General features: G+C 37.3%; 1 protein-coding gene across 1 annotated transcript; it reads right to left on the bottom strand.

Moving 5' to 3' along the window:
• Positions 1 to 4,577: 4,577 nt before the first annotated feature.
• On the bottom strand, positions 4,578 to 16,092 carry Ms4a3 (membrane spanning 4-domains A3). The gene is made up of 7 exons (XM_015478010.2): positions 15,944 to 16,092; positions 14,400 to 14,571; positions 12,712 to 12,849; positions 10,113 to 10,169; positions 7,530 to 7,688; positions 6,210 to 6,311; positions 4,578 to 5,685 (listed from the first exon to the last, which is right to left on the bottom strand). The coding sequence occupies exons 2-7, from the start codon at positions 14,553 to 14,555 to the stop codon at positions 5,608 to 5,610; spliced, it is 690 nt and encodes a 229-aa protein (XP_015333496.1). The 5' UTR covers positions 14,556 to 14,571; positions 15,944 to 16,092; the 3' UTR covers positions 4,578 to 5,607.
• Positions 16,093 to 16,386: the final 294 nt, after the last annotated feature.

Here is a 16,386-nt window from a genome sequence, read left to right as displayed (position 1 = left end):
TTCTTTGTCCTTCCCTCCATCTTTTCCTTCTTGTCTCTCAGTCTAATTTCTACATAGCAAGGCCAAGTCTGGTTTAATCAATACAGTTCAGAGACTAAGGGAGCCAGAGACCAACACCAACCTCCAATGTCCCATGGATAACAACATGGTTACAAAAATAAAAAAGATGAGAAAATGTTGTTTCACAAAATGATAAATTATTATTAAAGACATAGTGCCATGTGCAAACTTGAAGTAAAACCTTTTGTCTCTTCATTATAGGGTAAGATTCACATAGACCAGCTCCTTGAAGCTTTGTGTAATTGGAGTTTATTAACTGTTGTAGCCTGTGTGACCAATTAACACAGTGATTGTCCAATTCATGTGAATTCTTATTGAGTCATACCCATCCCATCTTCCAAAATGATGCTTTTCAGAAAGAAATAACAAGCATCTAATATATTTGTTATCTTGTGAATAAGAACACCTGCTCGATGGGGAGAGGATTATAAAACAGAATTGCAGGCAAGGTGTAGACCTTAGCTGTCCTAGTACCATCATGAATGATAACCGTGTTAGCTTTCTTAATCCGTTCTTTCTCCCTCCCCCCATCATCCTAATACAGTTAGATCTGAAGGTCTGGTCAAATCCATATATTTTCAAGATAATTCCAAAACTTTTAAACAACTTATTAGCTTGTTTTTAAAAGCACATCATTTAATCTTAGATTATTGTTTCTATTAATCCCCAGAGGAAAGAAATACATGATGTTAAAATAACAAATAGCATGTATTAATTTTATAGGATGGTCAGTAGCTGTTGACAAACTAAAGACCTGCGTATTTTTTTTCAGTTTCTTTATTAAAAACTTCTTTCTTCTATCCTTATGAAAGTTTTACTATACAGCAAACATCCAAAATATTTCTTTTTAAATTTTTTTTCACATATTTCCTAATCATCTATCTCTTCTTTCTTCTGGGAGAACTTTCCATTATTTACCTTCTAAAGTCTTCTTGATTTTTCTTTTTTAATGTTTGTTATAATTTTCAAAAGTTTGTTCTCTGTTCCTATTTTCTTAACTACAGGCCTGATTTCCAGGTTCTAATAATATGACTTCTTCTTCTACCTTTCAATGAAGCCTCCGTTGTTGAAGACCGGACAAGAGCTTCCCACTCTTCAGCCTTACCTGCTCCAGTGGCACAATGTGTCTCATTCCCTTTAGAACTTCCGAGGCGGGAATTTGCACTTGACTTTCCTTCTCTCCACTCATTAATTTAGACATCTTTCATTTAATTTCACTTTTAAACATCCACTTGCACCAAAGATAAAGATTTAGTTTCTTTTTTTAAATTTATTTATTCTCATTTGTTATACATGACAGCAGAACACTTTTCAATTCATAGTACACATACAGAGCACGGTTTTGCATATCTCTTTTTGTACACAAAGTAGTGTCACATCATTCGTGTCTTCATACATGCACTTGGGATAATGATGGGCATCTTATTCCACCATCTTTCCTACTCCTATGCCCTCTCCCTTCCCCTCCCTCCCCTTTGCCCTATCTGAAGTTCCTCCATTCCTCCCATGCCACCCCCATTCCCCATTATGGATCAGCATCCACATATCAGAGAAAACATTTGACCTTTGGTTTTGGGGGATTGGCTTACTTCACTTTGCATTATATTCTCCAACTCCATCCATTTACCTGCAAATACCATGATTTTATTCTCTTTTATTGCTGAGTAATATTCCACTGTGTATATATATCACATTTTCTTTATCCATTCATCTATTGAAGGGCATCTAGGTTGGTTCCACAATTTAGCTATTGTGAAATGTGTTTCTATAAACATTGATGTGACTGTGTCCCTGTAGTATGCTGTTTTTAAGTCCTTTGGGCATAAACCAAGGAGTGGGATAGCTGGGTCAAATATTGTAGTTCCATTTCAAGTTTTCCAAGGAATCTCCATATTGCTTTCCATACTGGCTGCACCATTTTGCAGTCCCACCAGCAATGTATGAGTGTGCCTTTTTGTCCACATCCTCACCAACACTTATAGTTGTTTGTATTCTTAATAGCTGACTGGAGTGATAGAAATCTTAGAGTAGTTTTGATTTGCATTTCTCTAATTACTAGAGATGTTGAATATTTTTTCTTATATTTGTTGATTGATTATATATCATAATCTGAGAAATGTCTGTTTGGCTCCTTGGCCCTTTTGATTGGGTTATTTATTTATTGGTGTTAAGTTTTTTGAGTTCTTTATATATCTTAGAGATTAGTGCTCTATCTGATGTGTGTGTGGTAAAAAAAAATTTGCTCCCATTCTGTAGGCTCTCTCTTCACCTCACTGATTGTTTATTTTGCTGATAAGAAGTTTTTCTGTTTCTTGTCCAGTTTGATTTGTTGATGCAATTTCAGGAAAGAGAAAAAAATCATCCTTATTCTGTCATCTAATATGGAGAAGCTTTAGTGAAGTATTAATAAAAGAAACTTAGAGCAGTAAAAAAATGAGTACATATATTTTTCAAAGAAGTTTCAAAGAAAAGAAAAATCGCTTAAAAAAGGAAAGAAACAACTGTATGTTCACTAAATGAATTCACTCAAAAAATGAGAGAAAAGAGGAAAAGGTAGTGGAAATCGTACATATACATGCATATGTACATTCATATATATATATGTACATACATATATATATATATGACTTTTTTTCTAATTGAAGGACAATAATCTATATTTAAGTATCTCTCAAGCACCTACAAATATAAGAGAATAAATTTATATATGGTGTCATGTCGCCATAAAAATTTTTAAATTTAAGTAATAAAGATCCTTAAAACTTTCACAGAGTAGAAAATATGTCATATCATAAGGAAATAAATGGACATGACTCAGATGGACATGACTTTTCCACAGCCTGAGTTAGAAAAAAATAATTCTAAATTATACGTTTCAATATAGAGTTAAATTATCAATCTCAATTAAATTAACCAAAACTTAAATTATCAATCAGGTGTTGATTTAGAATAAATAATACTGAAAATTTTTAAGCCAAATTTTACCCCTCCTATTGTTAGGTATGTTTTGGAAACACTGGAAAGCAAGCTGGCAGAGGAATGCATGGAGTCCACACAATGTCCACTGTTGGGCTCCTTTACAATCTAAGTGCTGCCTGGACTTGCTGCTCACACTTTCTGTTAGTGTCCCCCAGTCTACCTCTTTGTCTGACATCCACACCACTTGACTAAAACTGATCACGTCCAGATCAACAGACCTCTCATCAAATCCAGTGAACAACACTCAGACCTTGCCTAGCTCAACCTCTCAAGATCATCTCTCCTTTTAACTCCATTTTCATTAGGTTCCCCAAAAACATTCTACCCAATGTTCTTTCTACCTTATGAACTGATCTTCTCCAGCTCCTGAGCTGGTTCCTCCATCTTCTGCTGACCTTGGTATTTTATCTTCCCCTGCCCTCTGGCTAAAAGATGATTCTTGGCTTCTATGTCTTTCCTAACTACACTCACTCACAAGGGATCCCATTCATTCCCTTAGTTTTATACACTGTCTCCACACTGATGATATATCAGCTTTTGCATTCAATTCAACCTATCAGTTGTGTGTCGGACTTTTTGGACCATCAATTGCAAACTCATCATATCCACCTGGGCACTTAATACACATCACAAACAGAACCAATTCAAAACAGAACTCTTCTTGATTCCAACTCTGGGTATGTCCACCTACCAAAACTCCATAATTCCACCTCACCTACTTTAGTCTTCCCCATTGAAGACAGCTTTAATTTCTGTTAGCCCTAAAACATATAAAGTCCACTTAGCAAAAGATCGATTACACACTGGAGAAAAGAAGTACTTAGCAAAACATGCGAAAGTCACATCTTTTGTACATAATATAAAAAGATTTCCAAAAAATTAATAGGAAAGAGACAAAATATGATAGAAAGTAGCAGGCACACGAGATAATAATATATAGAAGAAGGAAACTAAATGCCCAGCAAATGTGTTGTCTCACTATTTTTCAGGGAGTATATGTTAATATAAAATTATACATCAATTTACTCTCAGCTAGGCATAAATCTATAAGATAAAATAATTATCCAGTACTAATGAAAAGGAGGACAATGAGTTGTACATATTGCTAGTTACATGATTTGTTTTAGCATTTTTTAAAAACATTTTAAAAATAATCCTTTATTAATTAAAAAAAATTATCCTTTGGCTTAAAAGTCTTATTTCAGAGATCTTGTCTCAAAAATAAAAAGAGCATTAATTGTGAGATTTGAAAGCAGATATTAATTCAGCATTATATAGTCTAAAGCAACCTGAATGAAAGAAAAAATAAGCAATATAATTATATATAACTACTACTACAAATAAAGAAGCATGATAATATAGATTGGATAATTTTAAAAAAATAGTATGATATTTGATTACAAATATTTTTTAGATAATTCAATTCTTCTTGCATCAGTATCAAACTTACACAGGATATTACTCTATTTGGTTGGGCTTCATTTGAAGTGTTTGACATGATGAACGAAATAACTTCAATGAAAAATGGGACAAAACGATTCAAAATAACAACTTATAATTTAATCTACAAATCTGCAACACAATACCAAATATGTGAAACTCATTATTCATTGAATGGATGGATCAATAAATCAACCATCATTTTTTGGATTTCCCAGCTTGCTGGTAAACTCTGAGACAAGAAGATAGGACAAAGTCCATAAATATCAGTGTCTTACAAGTTACAAACTTCAACATCTTCTCAAATTGTTCATGTACCATAAGAATTGGGTGGAGACAGTTCATTAGGATTTTCCATAAGATTCTTTTTGGAGAAAGCCCTTACTGGGAATATTTTTAAAAGCAATAGAAGTGAATGAAGCAAAGCCAAGCCAGGAGAGAAATTATTTGCTACAAGCATCATTTGTACAATAAAAACGAAATTCATGTCTTATTGAGTCAGAAGTGTAAATTCAATTTCAGGTGTGGTTAAACTGACTTCCGTTTTCTGAATTTCTCCTGTGTGGCCTTCAGCTAAATTCTTAGGCTATCTTATCTCATGGCCTCCTAATAGCTACGATTTCTACTCATAATTTAAATTCACATATTTTATGAAAAACAAAGTCATAGTTCACATATGTGGTGATGATCATTTTTTATTTGACAATTTTTGTAATGCTGCTGTTGGCTAAAGTCAAGAAGAATATTTCTGTGCTGCAAAAATAAATCTGACTCATCTTCCTTCCTACTAGGTTGTCTGAAATGAGATTTTAGGAAGAAAACATGAAATAGTGCTTATAATAGCTCCTTTCCTTAAATCTCATAAAACGATGAAATAGGAAGAAGAAAGTGAAATAATTTTTAAGGAATGACTTTGGAGTAGTGATAGTAGAAGTTACAAATCCAAGATTTCATAAAGAAATACATTGATTCATCCATACCCAGAACACACTAAAGGCATTTATGATTAGGACAGAAAAGCCTAAGTCCAAGTTTCCATGATTGGTGCCATGAGAGAAGGATTGAGTTTCATCAGCTCATGTTTTCCTGAGTTCCTGAATGAAGCTCTGATTCCTTGGAGATTTGAGGTTAAGTTTTGATGCTCTCGGAATTACCTTCATTAGGAGGTATTCCTGATTCCATAGAACTGGGAAGTGAAGAAATTTCCTGCAAAACAAAACATTTGTCTCTAAGAATAGGATCACCATCTCCTCCTCCCATCTCTTCCTGTTACCATTAAACCATCACTAATAATATTCATCCAACTTATTACTACTTGAATAAAGGTGATGTGCATAGTCTTCAGAACAAACATCAGAAGAAAATGAAAAAATATATATTTTTTTATTTTAAAGTTAGAATACCTAAAATCTAGGGAAAATATGTGATTTTTTCCTACAAAAATCATATAGCTAGAAAGTCACAAGTTAAAATGAAATAATTAAAATTAATTCCAGCTGCATAAAAAAGCATCCTCTTATGTATTAAATACGTAGTTTCCTTTTGCATTTTCACATTTGAGTTCTTTTCTGTATTTCATTCCATCTCCAACACTGATGCAATGTCTAACTCCGGGAACCCCAAGAAACATTGCCACATCAAAGTTTCTTTCCAATTCTTCCAGAAATAACTTCAACCCCAGATAGCAATCTGCAGACCAGGCAATTTATTCGTCATTTAAACAAACCCACCTCTCTTGAATCACAGCAGTTTCCTTTGCACCACATGGCTGAGAGGGAGATAGTTATGCACAATTCCAGCAAAGTGAAGATGAGCATTAGAGACACCAAGCCCTAGGGGAGATGGTATCTCACATCAAACACAATGGAAACATCCTCAGGAAAAATCTGTCAGCAGGAAACCAGACCACAGAGTCTCCCTCCCACAGAATGCAACAAAGTTAATCCCAAATTAGATTTAAGACACAAACTCTGTAGAAGGGCTGCACTCTTAATTCAGCAGCAAGGGAACATTTTCCCTGGAGAGAGAAAGGTGTACGATTTGTATATAAATTCAAGTGAACTAGTCATGGGAGAGGGATCAGAGAGGCAAAATTCTAACACTATTGCTAACATTGCTCAGTTAGAAAAGAACTAAACTAAAGAAATGAGTAGGTAATTTAAGAAAATGGAGAAAAGTGATCCCTTCTCTGTTTTGTCAATAGCACCTCATAGCTGTTTGGGCATTTACGTTATCCTTAGAAACTAAAGCAAAAAGCTGGTATAAACACAAAGTAAACATTGTTGGTTTGCTAGTGATCTTTCTATATCACTGAGGCACTTAGAAGAAATACAATTACAAACTTTTCTGGAGGGAAAATGCCACTAAATCCACACAAAAAAAGTCAAACTCGGGTAAATATAAACTTAGATAATTAAAAATTTAATAAAGAAAAGGCAGACTCAGATTTCCATGATGATGCCAGAAAACAGGAGGATCAGGGATGGATAAATAATAATTTGGCAATCACTGGGCTGCACTCAACACACTTGAAGGACAATATTAATTTCTAAGTTGACTTCAAAGAGGTATAATACCTAAAACACAGACCAAAAAATCATGTGACAGCCTATTAAAGAGCTTCTTTTTCAAAACATCATAACTCGGAAACTCAGAAGTGAAGTCAATCAAAACTTTTCAGACTTCAGAGAAAGTTGTATGTCTCTCAAGTTTGCTTTATTAAGCAAAGATACATGAGATAAAATTTTTTTTAAAAAAACGCATAATAGAATTAATTGTAATGTCAATAAGAATATAACATGATGTGCTAAGTATTGCTTTTCAAGTATCATTTCATTCTTACACTAACCCTATGGTTACTATTATTTTCCTCATTTTAAGAGTGAGAAAATTAAAATACCAACCTTATTTAGTTTTCCCTTCATTACAGCACTAATAGGCAGCAAAGACAAATTTAAATCAAGGTAGCATAATATATGACATATTGTTTTCTGTACATTTTGAAATGTTTAAATTATTTTCTATGATTAGACATAGTTTTAATTGCCTACATTTGATGAGGAACCCAGGTAATTGCATAAATCTGGAGACCGGGAAGACGGACAACTCCTGAAGGCCTGGTTATTTAGTACTAAATGTATTAAGAGAAAAACGATCCCAACGAAGGCAATTGTAGCACTGGCGATGTTCATTCCAAAACTGTTTTGCATCTAAGAAAGAAAAAGAATTTTCCATTAATATATGCGGCCCTCTTTTATCCCCTGGCAATAAATCATTTCTACAAATATGGACTGATTGACACCCAACAATATTCTAGATGCAGGACAGACATGGATGAACAAAACCCCCCACCACCCATGGAGCTTCTGTGCTAGGAATAAAGATAAAGGAAACGATAAACCTACTAATAGGTAATATATACAGTATTTTGAAGCAATGAAGTACTTTGGGTTAATAAAATGATGTAGGGAGAATCTGAAAATCCAAAAAAAAGGAGTGGAGGTTTGTGATATTAAATGGGAATAAATGACATGTGGGGAGAGGACCAAAGAACTTATGTTACTCCAGATGTCTGAGAAGATGCATAGGGAGATGTCCGCACAGTCGGAAACACTCATTCAAAGCCCCAAGGCCACAGTGCTCCAGAGAAGCAAGGTGACCAAGACCGTTGGAGGCAAACAGAGAAGATTAGGAAACCAAGACAGAAAATAACGGAGAGCCACATCACATAGAGGTGGATTCAGGAGGAAGATGCAGAATTGGGTTTTGGACCTTTTCGATATCTAAGTGGAAGAAGGCAGATATGCCAAACTGATGCTTAGGAGAAAAATCTAGTATGGAAATATTTGCCTTGGGGTTGTGGGGTATAGAGATGTTATTTGAAGTCATGAGAAAGGATGAGATCACCAGAGGACAGAGTGTAGGTTGAGAAGAGCAGGTGGCAAGGAATCGCACACTGAGGACCCTAACACCCAAAGATCAGGCACAAGAAAAGGAACCAGGAAAGGAGATGAGAAGGTGAACCCAGAAGACAGGAGGAAACCAGCCAGTCAAGGTGGAGGAGAGGCCAAGGGAAGAAATTCCTGGAGGAAGAATGAGTGGCCAGCTGTGCTGACCATTGCTCATCATTTAGTCAGATGAGGACTGAGGATTGCCTGTTGTTTTAGCAATGTGGAGGTTACCAGTGATCTTTTAAAAAGAGCAGTTACAGAGGTATGGTAGGGAAGAAAGTTGTCTTACTAAAGTAGGTTTGGGTCAAGCTGTGTGTGTTTGTATGTGTATGTGTGTATATTTACTTAAAAATATATATATATACATATGTATATATATATATATATATACACATATGTATATGTATATTTACACACACACATATATACATTTTTAAGTAACTAGATGCTCATATACTGATTTAGAAAGATCTGGTAGAGAGACATAAACAGGAGTGATACATTCCTGTGGGGAAAAACGAAAGGAATATAACACTCAGGTAGAGGAATCAGCTTTAAAGGAAATCACAGAGAGTTCACCTATGCCAAGAGGCTAGAATAAGAAAAATATCGAAGCAGATCTACTCCACAGAGCAGGTGTTGTAGTGGGGTCTGAAAGCTCTCTTTGGATGGCTTCTGTTTTCTCAGAATCTCAGAACAGAGAGCAAGGACATCAACAGAGAGTGGAGTTGTGAGAAAAGGGACTGGTGTTTGAAGATGAATATTGTTATGGCTTGAATGTGAGGTGACCCCCAAAAGTTCATGTGTGAGACAATGCAAGAAGGCTTAGAGGTGAACTGATGGGGTTATGAGAGCCTTAACCCAATCAGTGAATTAATCCCCTCATAGGGATTAACTGGGTTATAAGTGAAGGCTGATGGAGAGTGGATGGAGGAGGTGGGTCATTGGGGGAGTGCCTTTGGAGTATATATTTTATATCTGGTGAGTGGAGTGTCTCTCTGTCTCTCTCTCTCTCTCTCTCTCTCTCTCTCTCTCTCTCTCTCTCTCTCCTTCCTAATAATATCCTGAGCTACTCTCCTCCACCACACTCTTCTGCCATGATGTTCTGCCTTACCTCTAGCCCTGAGGAATGGAGCCAGCTATCTTTGGACTGAGACCTCTGAAACTGTGAACCCCCAAATAAGTCTTTTCCTCCTCTAATTGCTTTTGTCAGGTCTTTTGGTCACAGCAGCAAAAAAGCTGCCTAAAACAAATATAACAGTAAAATAGTCATCGAGGGAGGAGGAAAAGTGAATGAATGGAATAGGAATGTGGAATATAAATGGCTGGGTGACTCAGCGAGAACACATCATAGAGAGCATCATTTAATCAGTGACTAAAGGAATGGAATTTCTCACTCTCAGTTTCAGGAAATCCTATCCTCAAAATAATTAAAATTGGTTAAACCAAACTCACAAAAATCAAGAAGCATTTTCATGAAATATTTTGTAACCATCCCAGACAGACATGTCCACAATTTATATGACTTTCTGAAACCCTCTATCTGAATGCTCTAAGAAAAGAACATTAATTTTCTGGTGCATTAAATGACTCAGTGTGATTCGCCAACCTCTATCTTTCCACTGTTTGTAGATCATTTATTTTCAGTCCTGTATTCATAGAGAAAGAAGAACTGCCACTTACCAGCATTCTTGTGGATTTTCTCCCTGCTACAACAGTCAAGGATCCTGAACTAATAAACTGAAAATGGGAAGTAAAGGAGATAGAGAATATTAAGTCTCAACCATGTGCTTCTCGGCCCTCTCTGAATTAGTGGACGCCTAGCGTTAGTTACACAAACCTCATTTCTAAACGCATACGCTAGAACCAAAATTATACTTGATGTTGCTCATTATTTTATACAACTAAAATTTTAAAGTAGTATGTATTTTAAGCAAGCTTATCCTCTTTTCATTTTGTTTTATGTCTGGCTTTGAACAAGTTTTTGTGATTATAGACACTTTAAAAACATATATACATTTAGTTAATTCAATAGAATTATAGTTATGTTTATATTAAGTATATTAAACTATATATGCATGCATTTAGAATATGATTTCTCATATTTCTACGCAGGCTGCAGATAAGTTTCTGAATTATTGGACTAGATATTCCAAGAGATATTTTATAAATCTAAATGTTTTTATCTATGTACCCTATAGTTTTTAAATCTTTAATAATAATCCTATTTCTGTGATACTAATTTCGATACACTGAATTCTCACAATAGTTATGATTTTCCTTTTATTGTTTTTAACTCCTCAATCTCACCACCCTTCACCAAATCATTCCTATGGATTGCGAGAAAAGTTGACGAAAACATGAAGAGAAATCTTGCTACATAAAAATTCAGCTATTGGATTTTGACTGAATGTGCAGGAAACATCTATGGATTCTGCTTCAGTTAAAGAAGCAGAAGTTATCACAGGACCCTCCTCAGCCCCTCTGTAAGAGCATATGCTCTGTGTCCCCATCCCTGCTCTCTCTTATACTTGTCCCGTCACCTTGATCAAATCCCTGCCAAATCACTCCCCACCTGTTTCTTCTTCTGCAAAATGGAGATATGTGCATCCCCATTGTTGAGATCACCTACCTGATAGCAGTATGGAGATAAAATAAAATGATACATAAAAAGGACTTAAGTATTTGCCCAGCACACAGAAAACATCCAAATTGTCAATGATATCTAAAGTTTTTATATACATTTTTGCATTTAATTCCAGAGATCCAGAGAGGGTCCTCATGCTATTTTTACCATCCTGGTGAGGAAACTGAAGGGCAAGAGCTCATGTCTTTTCTGATATCACACTGTTCATCAGGATGAGCCAGAGAGAGATGAGCAAATAGAAAGGATCATGTGGTCAGTACATGACAGGGCATGGACACATTGGGGTGAGGACCAGGCTGTGGCTGTAGGTAAGAGCAGGCACAGAGGGCACATCATAGACCTTAGACTGTGCTCTGCAGTGGTATGGACCAGAGAGAAGCTTCCAGCAATTGTCAGTTTTGAGTCTTAGTGTTGATGATGTTAAAATGAGGGAAAAAAAACAACACTATCCTCACTGAAACACTGCAATCAGTATTCTCTTTTCTACAGTACAGTATGGAAATCCACCATTTAGGTAGTCAGGATTTATTATGCAAAATATATTTAGAAAAATTCAGAGCTTAACTAGCATCAAAACAATATTATCTAAAAATTTCTGGAATGCTAAACCCAAATTACATGTTTTGGACTGTACCCAGAAACAGTATATAATATTTTCTCAGAATATGAACTCTGATTTTGATCAAGAAATAGCCAGATTAAGAGCAATCTTCTTTTTCTGTGGTTGTTGTTGTTTTTAGCAATTTCATTTTAAAGGAGAGCTAAAGTTTGGAGATTTGGGGAGAAAGAAAAGGAATGAAATATTCATTTTTAGAAGTTTTTTCCCTTCATTTGCCAATAACTGTCCTATTCACAACTTTCAATTAAATATCTCCATCTTACATTTTATAATAGCTGCTTTATTTTTTTTAAGTTCAGTTCAGAACTGGACATAGGTAACTTGTCAAAGATCTAGCACTAGGGATAAACAAGCAAATAATAATGATATTAGTAATAGTAAGTAGTAGCAATGGCTGATTAAGAGTTTCTATTAGCCACTTTAAAAAATGAATCTCAGGCAAACAATAATAAAATGACAAAGATGAACGAGTAAATCCCAAAGATCACCTAGGCCCCCATCTATGGATTCTGACTGAACATGTAGGAACCATCTATGGATGGGGTTTTTGTTTGTTTGTTTGTTTTTCTGAATACATTTTGACCCAGATAAGGAAAATGGCTCTTCTGATTTTCCAACAGTGATCCACAGAAAAATTTCTCATCTCCCAAGCCTGGACTCCCAGCTGAACCACAGGGCAATACTCATTCACCAGTACTCATTTTTCATTGGATTCTGTTAGTATCCATAAATTTAACCTCTAGATACTAAGTTCCTGTTTGGGACTTAAATGTGCTTAGCAAATATGATTTCTTGAATCAGAAAGAAAGGGACTTCTTTTCACCTTGCTTATGTCAAAAACTATAATTTAAAGCCACAGTATGTAGCCTTCAAATGACCTACAAACAACACTTTCATAACCAAACATAACCAGCCTCTTAATTCAAAATATAGACTATGAACTTGATGGAGCTCATGCTTCTAGCTGTTGCATCTAAGAAATGATCAATAAATGCCAGGGGGAAAGGGATACTCACAAACACACTGCCCCATAGTGGATACCCTGTGTAGAACGTGAAAAAAAAGAAGTGCCTGAAGAAGTGGGTCAGGAACTCTGAGGATCCCAGGAAAATGCCCAAAGCCAGAATCACCACTCCATTCAGGATCTGCACGGCCTCCAGGAAGAAAAACAAAAGACAAAACACCATTTTAGCTTCCTTCAGAAAGAAGAGATCATGGCTTCCAGTGGTTAAAATATGAAGCCTAATTGCTAGCAATGAACATTTTTTCATATATTTGTTGATTGATTGTATATCCTCTTCTGAGAAGTGTCTCTTCAGGTCCTTGGCCCATTTATTGATTGGGTTATTTGGTTTTTTTGGTGCTTAGCTTTTTGAGTTCTTTATATACCCTAGAGATTAGTGCTCTATCTGATGTGTGAGGGGTAAAGATTTGCTCCCAAGCTGTAGGCTCTCTATTCACCTCACAGATTTTTCCTTTTGCTGAGAAGAAATTTAGTTTGAGTCCATCCCATTTATTGATTCTTGATTTTAATTCTTGTGCCAAAGGAGTCTGATTAAGGAAGTTGGGGCCTAATCCCAATATGGAAAGCAGTATGGAGATTCCTTGGAAATCTGGGAATGGAACAACCATTTGACCCAGCTATCCCTCCCCTCGGTCTATACCCAACGGACTTAAAAACAGCATACTACAGGGACACAGCCACATCAATGTTTATAGCAGCACAATTCACAATAGCTAAACTATGGAACCAACCTAGATGCCCTTCAGTGGATGAATGGATAAAAAAAAAATGAGGCATATATACACAATGGGATATTTACTCAGCAATAAAAGAGAATAAAATCATGGCATTTGCAGGTAAATGGATGGAATTAGAGAAGATAATGCTAAGTGAAGTTAGCCAATCCCCAAAAAACAAATGCTGAATGTTTTCTCTGATATAAGGAGGCTGATTCATAGTGGGGAAGGGAGGGGGCATGGGGTTAGAAATGATGGTGGAATGTGATGATCATTATTATCCAAAGTACACGTGTGAAGACACAAATTGGTGTGAATACACTTTGTATACAACCAGGGATATGAAAAATTGTGCTCTATATATGTAATAAGAATTGTAATGCATTCCACTGTCATATAAATAAGAAAATATGAAGCCTAAATAAGCTGGGCAAGAGCATCTCCTAGGAGGTTCTTGTTCCACTCTATCCCCGTCAATTCCAGTGGCAAGACTTCATCGTCATCTGTCCACCTCCCCCCCTTTTCTATTCATTCTCACAAGGTCTAACTCAAATAAAGGAGCAGAAGAACAACACCGATGTGCCAGAAAGACAAGAGTCCCAATACCTTCCCAGCAAGCTTTGGGGTCACAAGGTGAAGGAGGCAGACAGATGTTAAGCAGTTTTCTTAATTCAAAATATAGACTATGAACTTGATGGAGCTCAGCCTCAGACCTGCGGGTCAGAAGGCACAAAGCAAGAATGAAGGGCCGTGGAGTCCTTCCCCCACCGTTGGACAGGCTGCTTTCTGCCATGAGAGAAGGCCTCTCCATGGCTACTTCTCAGGTCTGACGTGTCTCAGACTTTTCTTCATCGTTGACTTAGTGATGAATAACTCAGAAATTCCTCCTGCTGGCCCTACACAAAGGTTTCCACATGACGATTATTTTTATTTCCTTTTAATTTCTAAACTAAGGCTGACTTACCCCAAGGGCCTGCAGTACTCCCTTCTGGTGATCCTGTGATCCCTCCATGAGCTGGTAATCAGAATTATTCACACACTCTGGTTTGGCCTGGCCGCCCAGGGTGCTGCCCGCAGAGACCCTCAGTGGCTCTGCCTTGTTAACTTCTTCAGAGGCCATTTGGGGTTGTTTACGGCTGTCATGGAAAAGAAATCCAAAAGCTTAAAGTTTTCCCCTTTGCCACGTGCTAATAATATTTTTGGTGTGTTGGAAGAGTTCCACTCTGTCCACGCACCAAAATGATGGACCACAGATGGAGCAAGAGGGCAGAAGACAGAGTTCACACGACGCTCTGCTCTGTCCCACCCTTCTGAGGGCCACTCCACGCCAGAAACATGTTTCTCTGCAAGCTTCACCCAGCGGTCTGCTCCTCTGCCAGACTGAGTCTCACCCCGTGCCATGCTCTCACGATGCCCCTGGAGTCCTGGCCGTCTGAATGAAGCCCCCCTCTTGCTTACTCTCAGACTCCCCAGCTTCCTTCTCTGGCCCCTTAATCAGGCTGAGCTTCAGTTTCTAGAATACTTGTCTGAGTCTCACTTGCCTCTCATCACTGGGGCCCAGTGCCTAGCCCAAGTCTATCATGTGGTTGGCACGCAGCTAATACACAGTTCATAAACAAACTTTGGTCCAGTAGGACATAGCCGTGCCTCACAGATGACACTAGAAAACATGTCTGCAAACTGGATCCTCTCACACTGCGAACCCCAGGCCACTCTGGAGGGAGGAAATCTAAGCACGTTCGTGTGTTTAACTTTTCTAAACCATCAGAGAGAATTTTCAGTCTTCGGATAAAGCAAGTTATGTTCTGTAACTTTTGGTCAATTTAATGTTAAAAAATCAGAGAAATATAATATATAATATATTGCCTAGGAATTTTCCAATTTTCCCTATCCAGCTCTGAATGTAGCAGAAGTTGGTCTAAGTGCTTTGCTCATGTTAACTAATTTAGTTCTCACAATATCCATTTGAGTGGTTACTATTGTTAAGACCCTTTCTGTCTTACAGGGGAGGAAGCTGAAGAACAGAGAGGTTAAGTAAGTTTCCCAAGGCCACTGGCCAGTGATTTCATGAGCTAGGGATCATAGCCTGGGACTCTGGCTCTAGTTATCATTATACATGTCATTCCTTGGTGTTTATGCTGAAATTCACTCACCAAACCCATACAACCCTCAGGAACATGCAAACCATTTCTTGCTGTCAAGACTGGCAGCCATTTGGAATTAACATGCATAAGAGGTAGGTGTGTGTGTGTGTGTGTGTGTGTGTGTGTGTGTATCCGTGCCCACATTTCCCAAAGAAATAGCTGCATGTCTCCACTATTTTTTTTAATCATAGCACCAGAGTAACATTCACACTCTAAGTAGAAGCCATCTTTATGGATGAATATTTCCACAACTCCATAAAACAATAGCAAAACACTTTATAGACATCCCAAGGGGATCACTGGGAGGCAGCAGACCAGAAAGAAAGGGGAATTTCTACCAAGAAGGAACATACACAGGTATTACCTGGGGGGCTTCAGGCTTTGGCAGACTTCTTTCCACTCAAGTCCATCTTCTGGAGAGTAGGAGACACTCAGGAATGATCCCCACGGTGTCTGTTCCAGAAAACAGCAGCCACTTCCTCCTCAGGCTTAACGGATCTTTCCCTTATGCAACACTTCACTAGAGCCAGTGAAAATGTGTCCCTGGCTGATTGGAAGGTGTGCTAATCACATGTGCATTTATGGCCTCTCTGACCATCAGCTTCCCCAAGGCTGAGCAATAAGTAGGAAACTGGTGTCCGGAGTAACTGTCTTCTGGCTTTGAGATGTTGCTTAACCCATTGTTGGAGCAGAGATGATATCTCGGTCAATGGGAAGGGGTTGTAGAATAGAAGAGTAGAGCTGGTAGAGTTGTGTAGTAAGAAAAGATAGGAACAGGAGTAAAAGGGAGGAAGGACAGTGGTCACT

Source organism: Marmota marmota, unplaced genomic scaffold, assembly GCF_001458135.2.
Source record: "Marmota marmota marmota unplaced genomic scaffold, marMar, whole genome shotgun sequence".
Taxonomy (NCBI): domain Eukaryota; kingdom Metazoa; phylum Chordata; class Mammalia; order Rodentia; family Sciuridae; genus Marmota; species Marmota marmota.
This window is presented reverse-complemented; position numbering and strand designations above follow the sequence as displayed.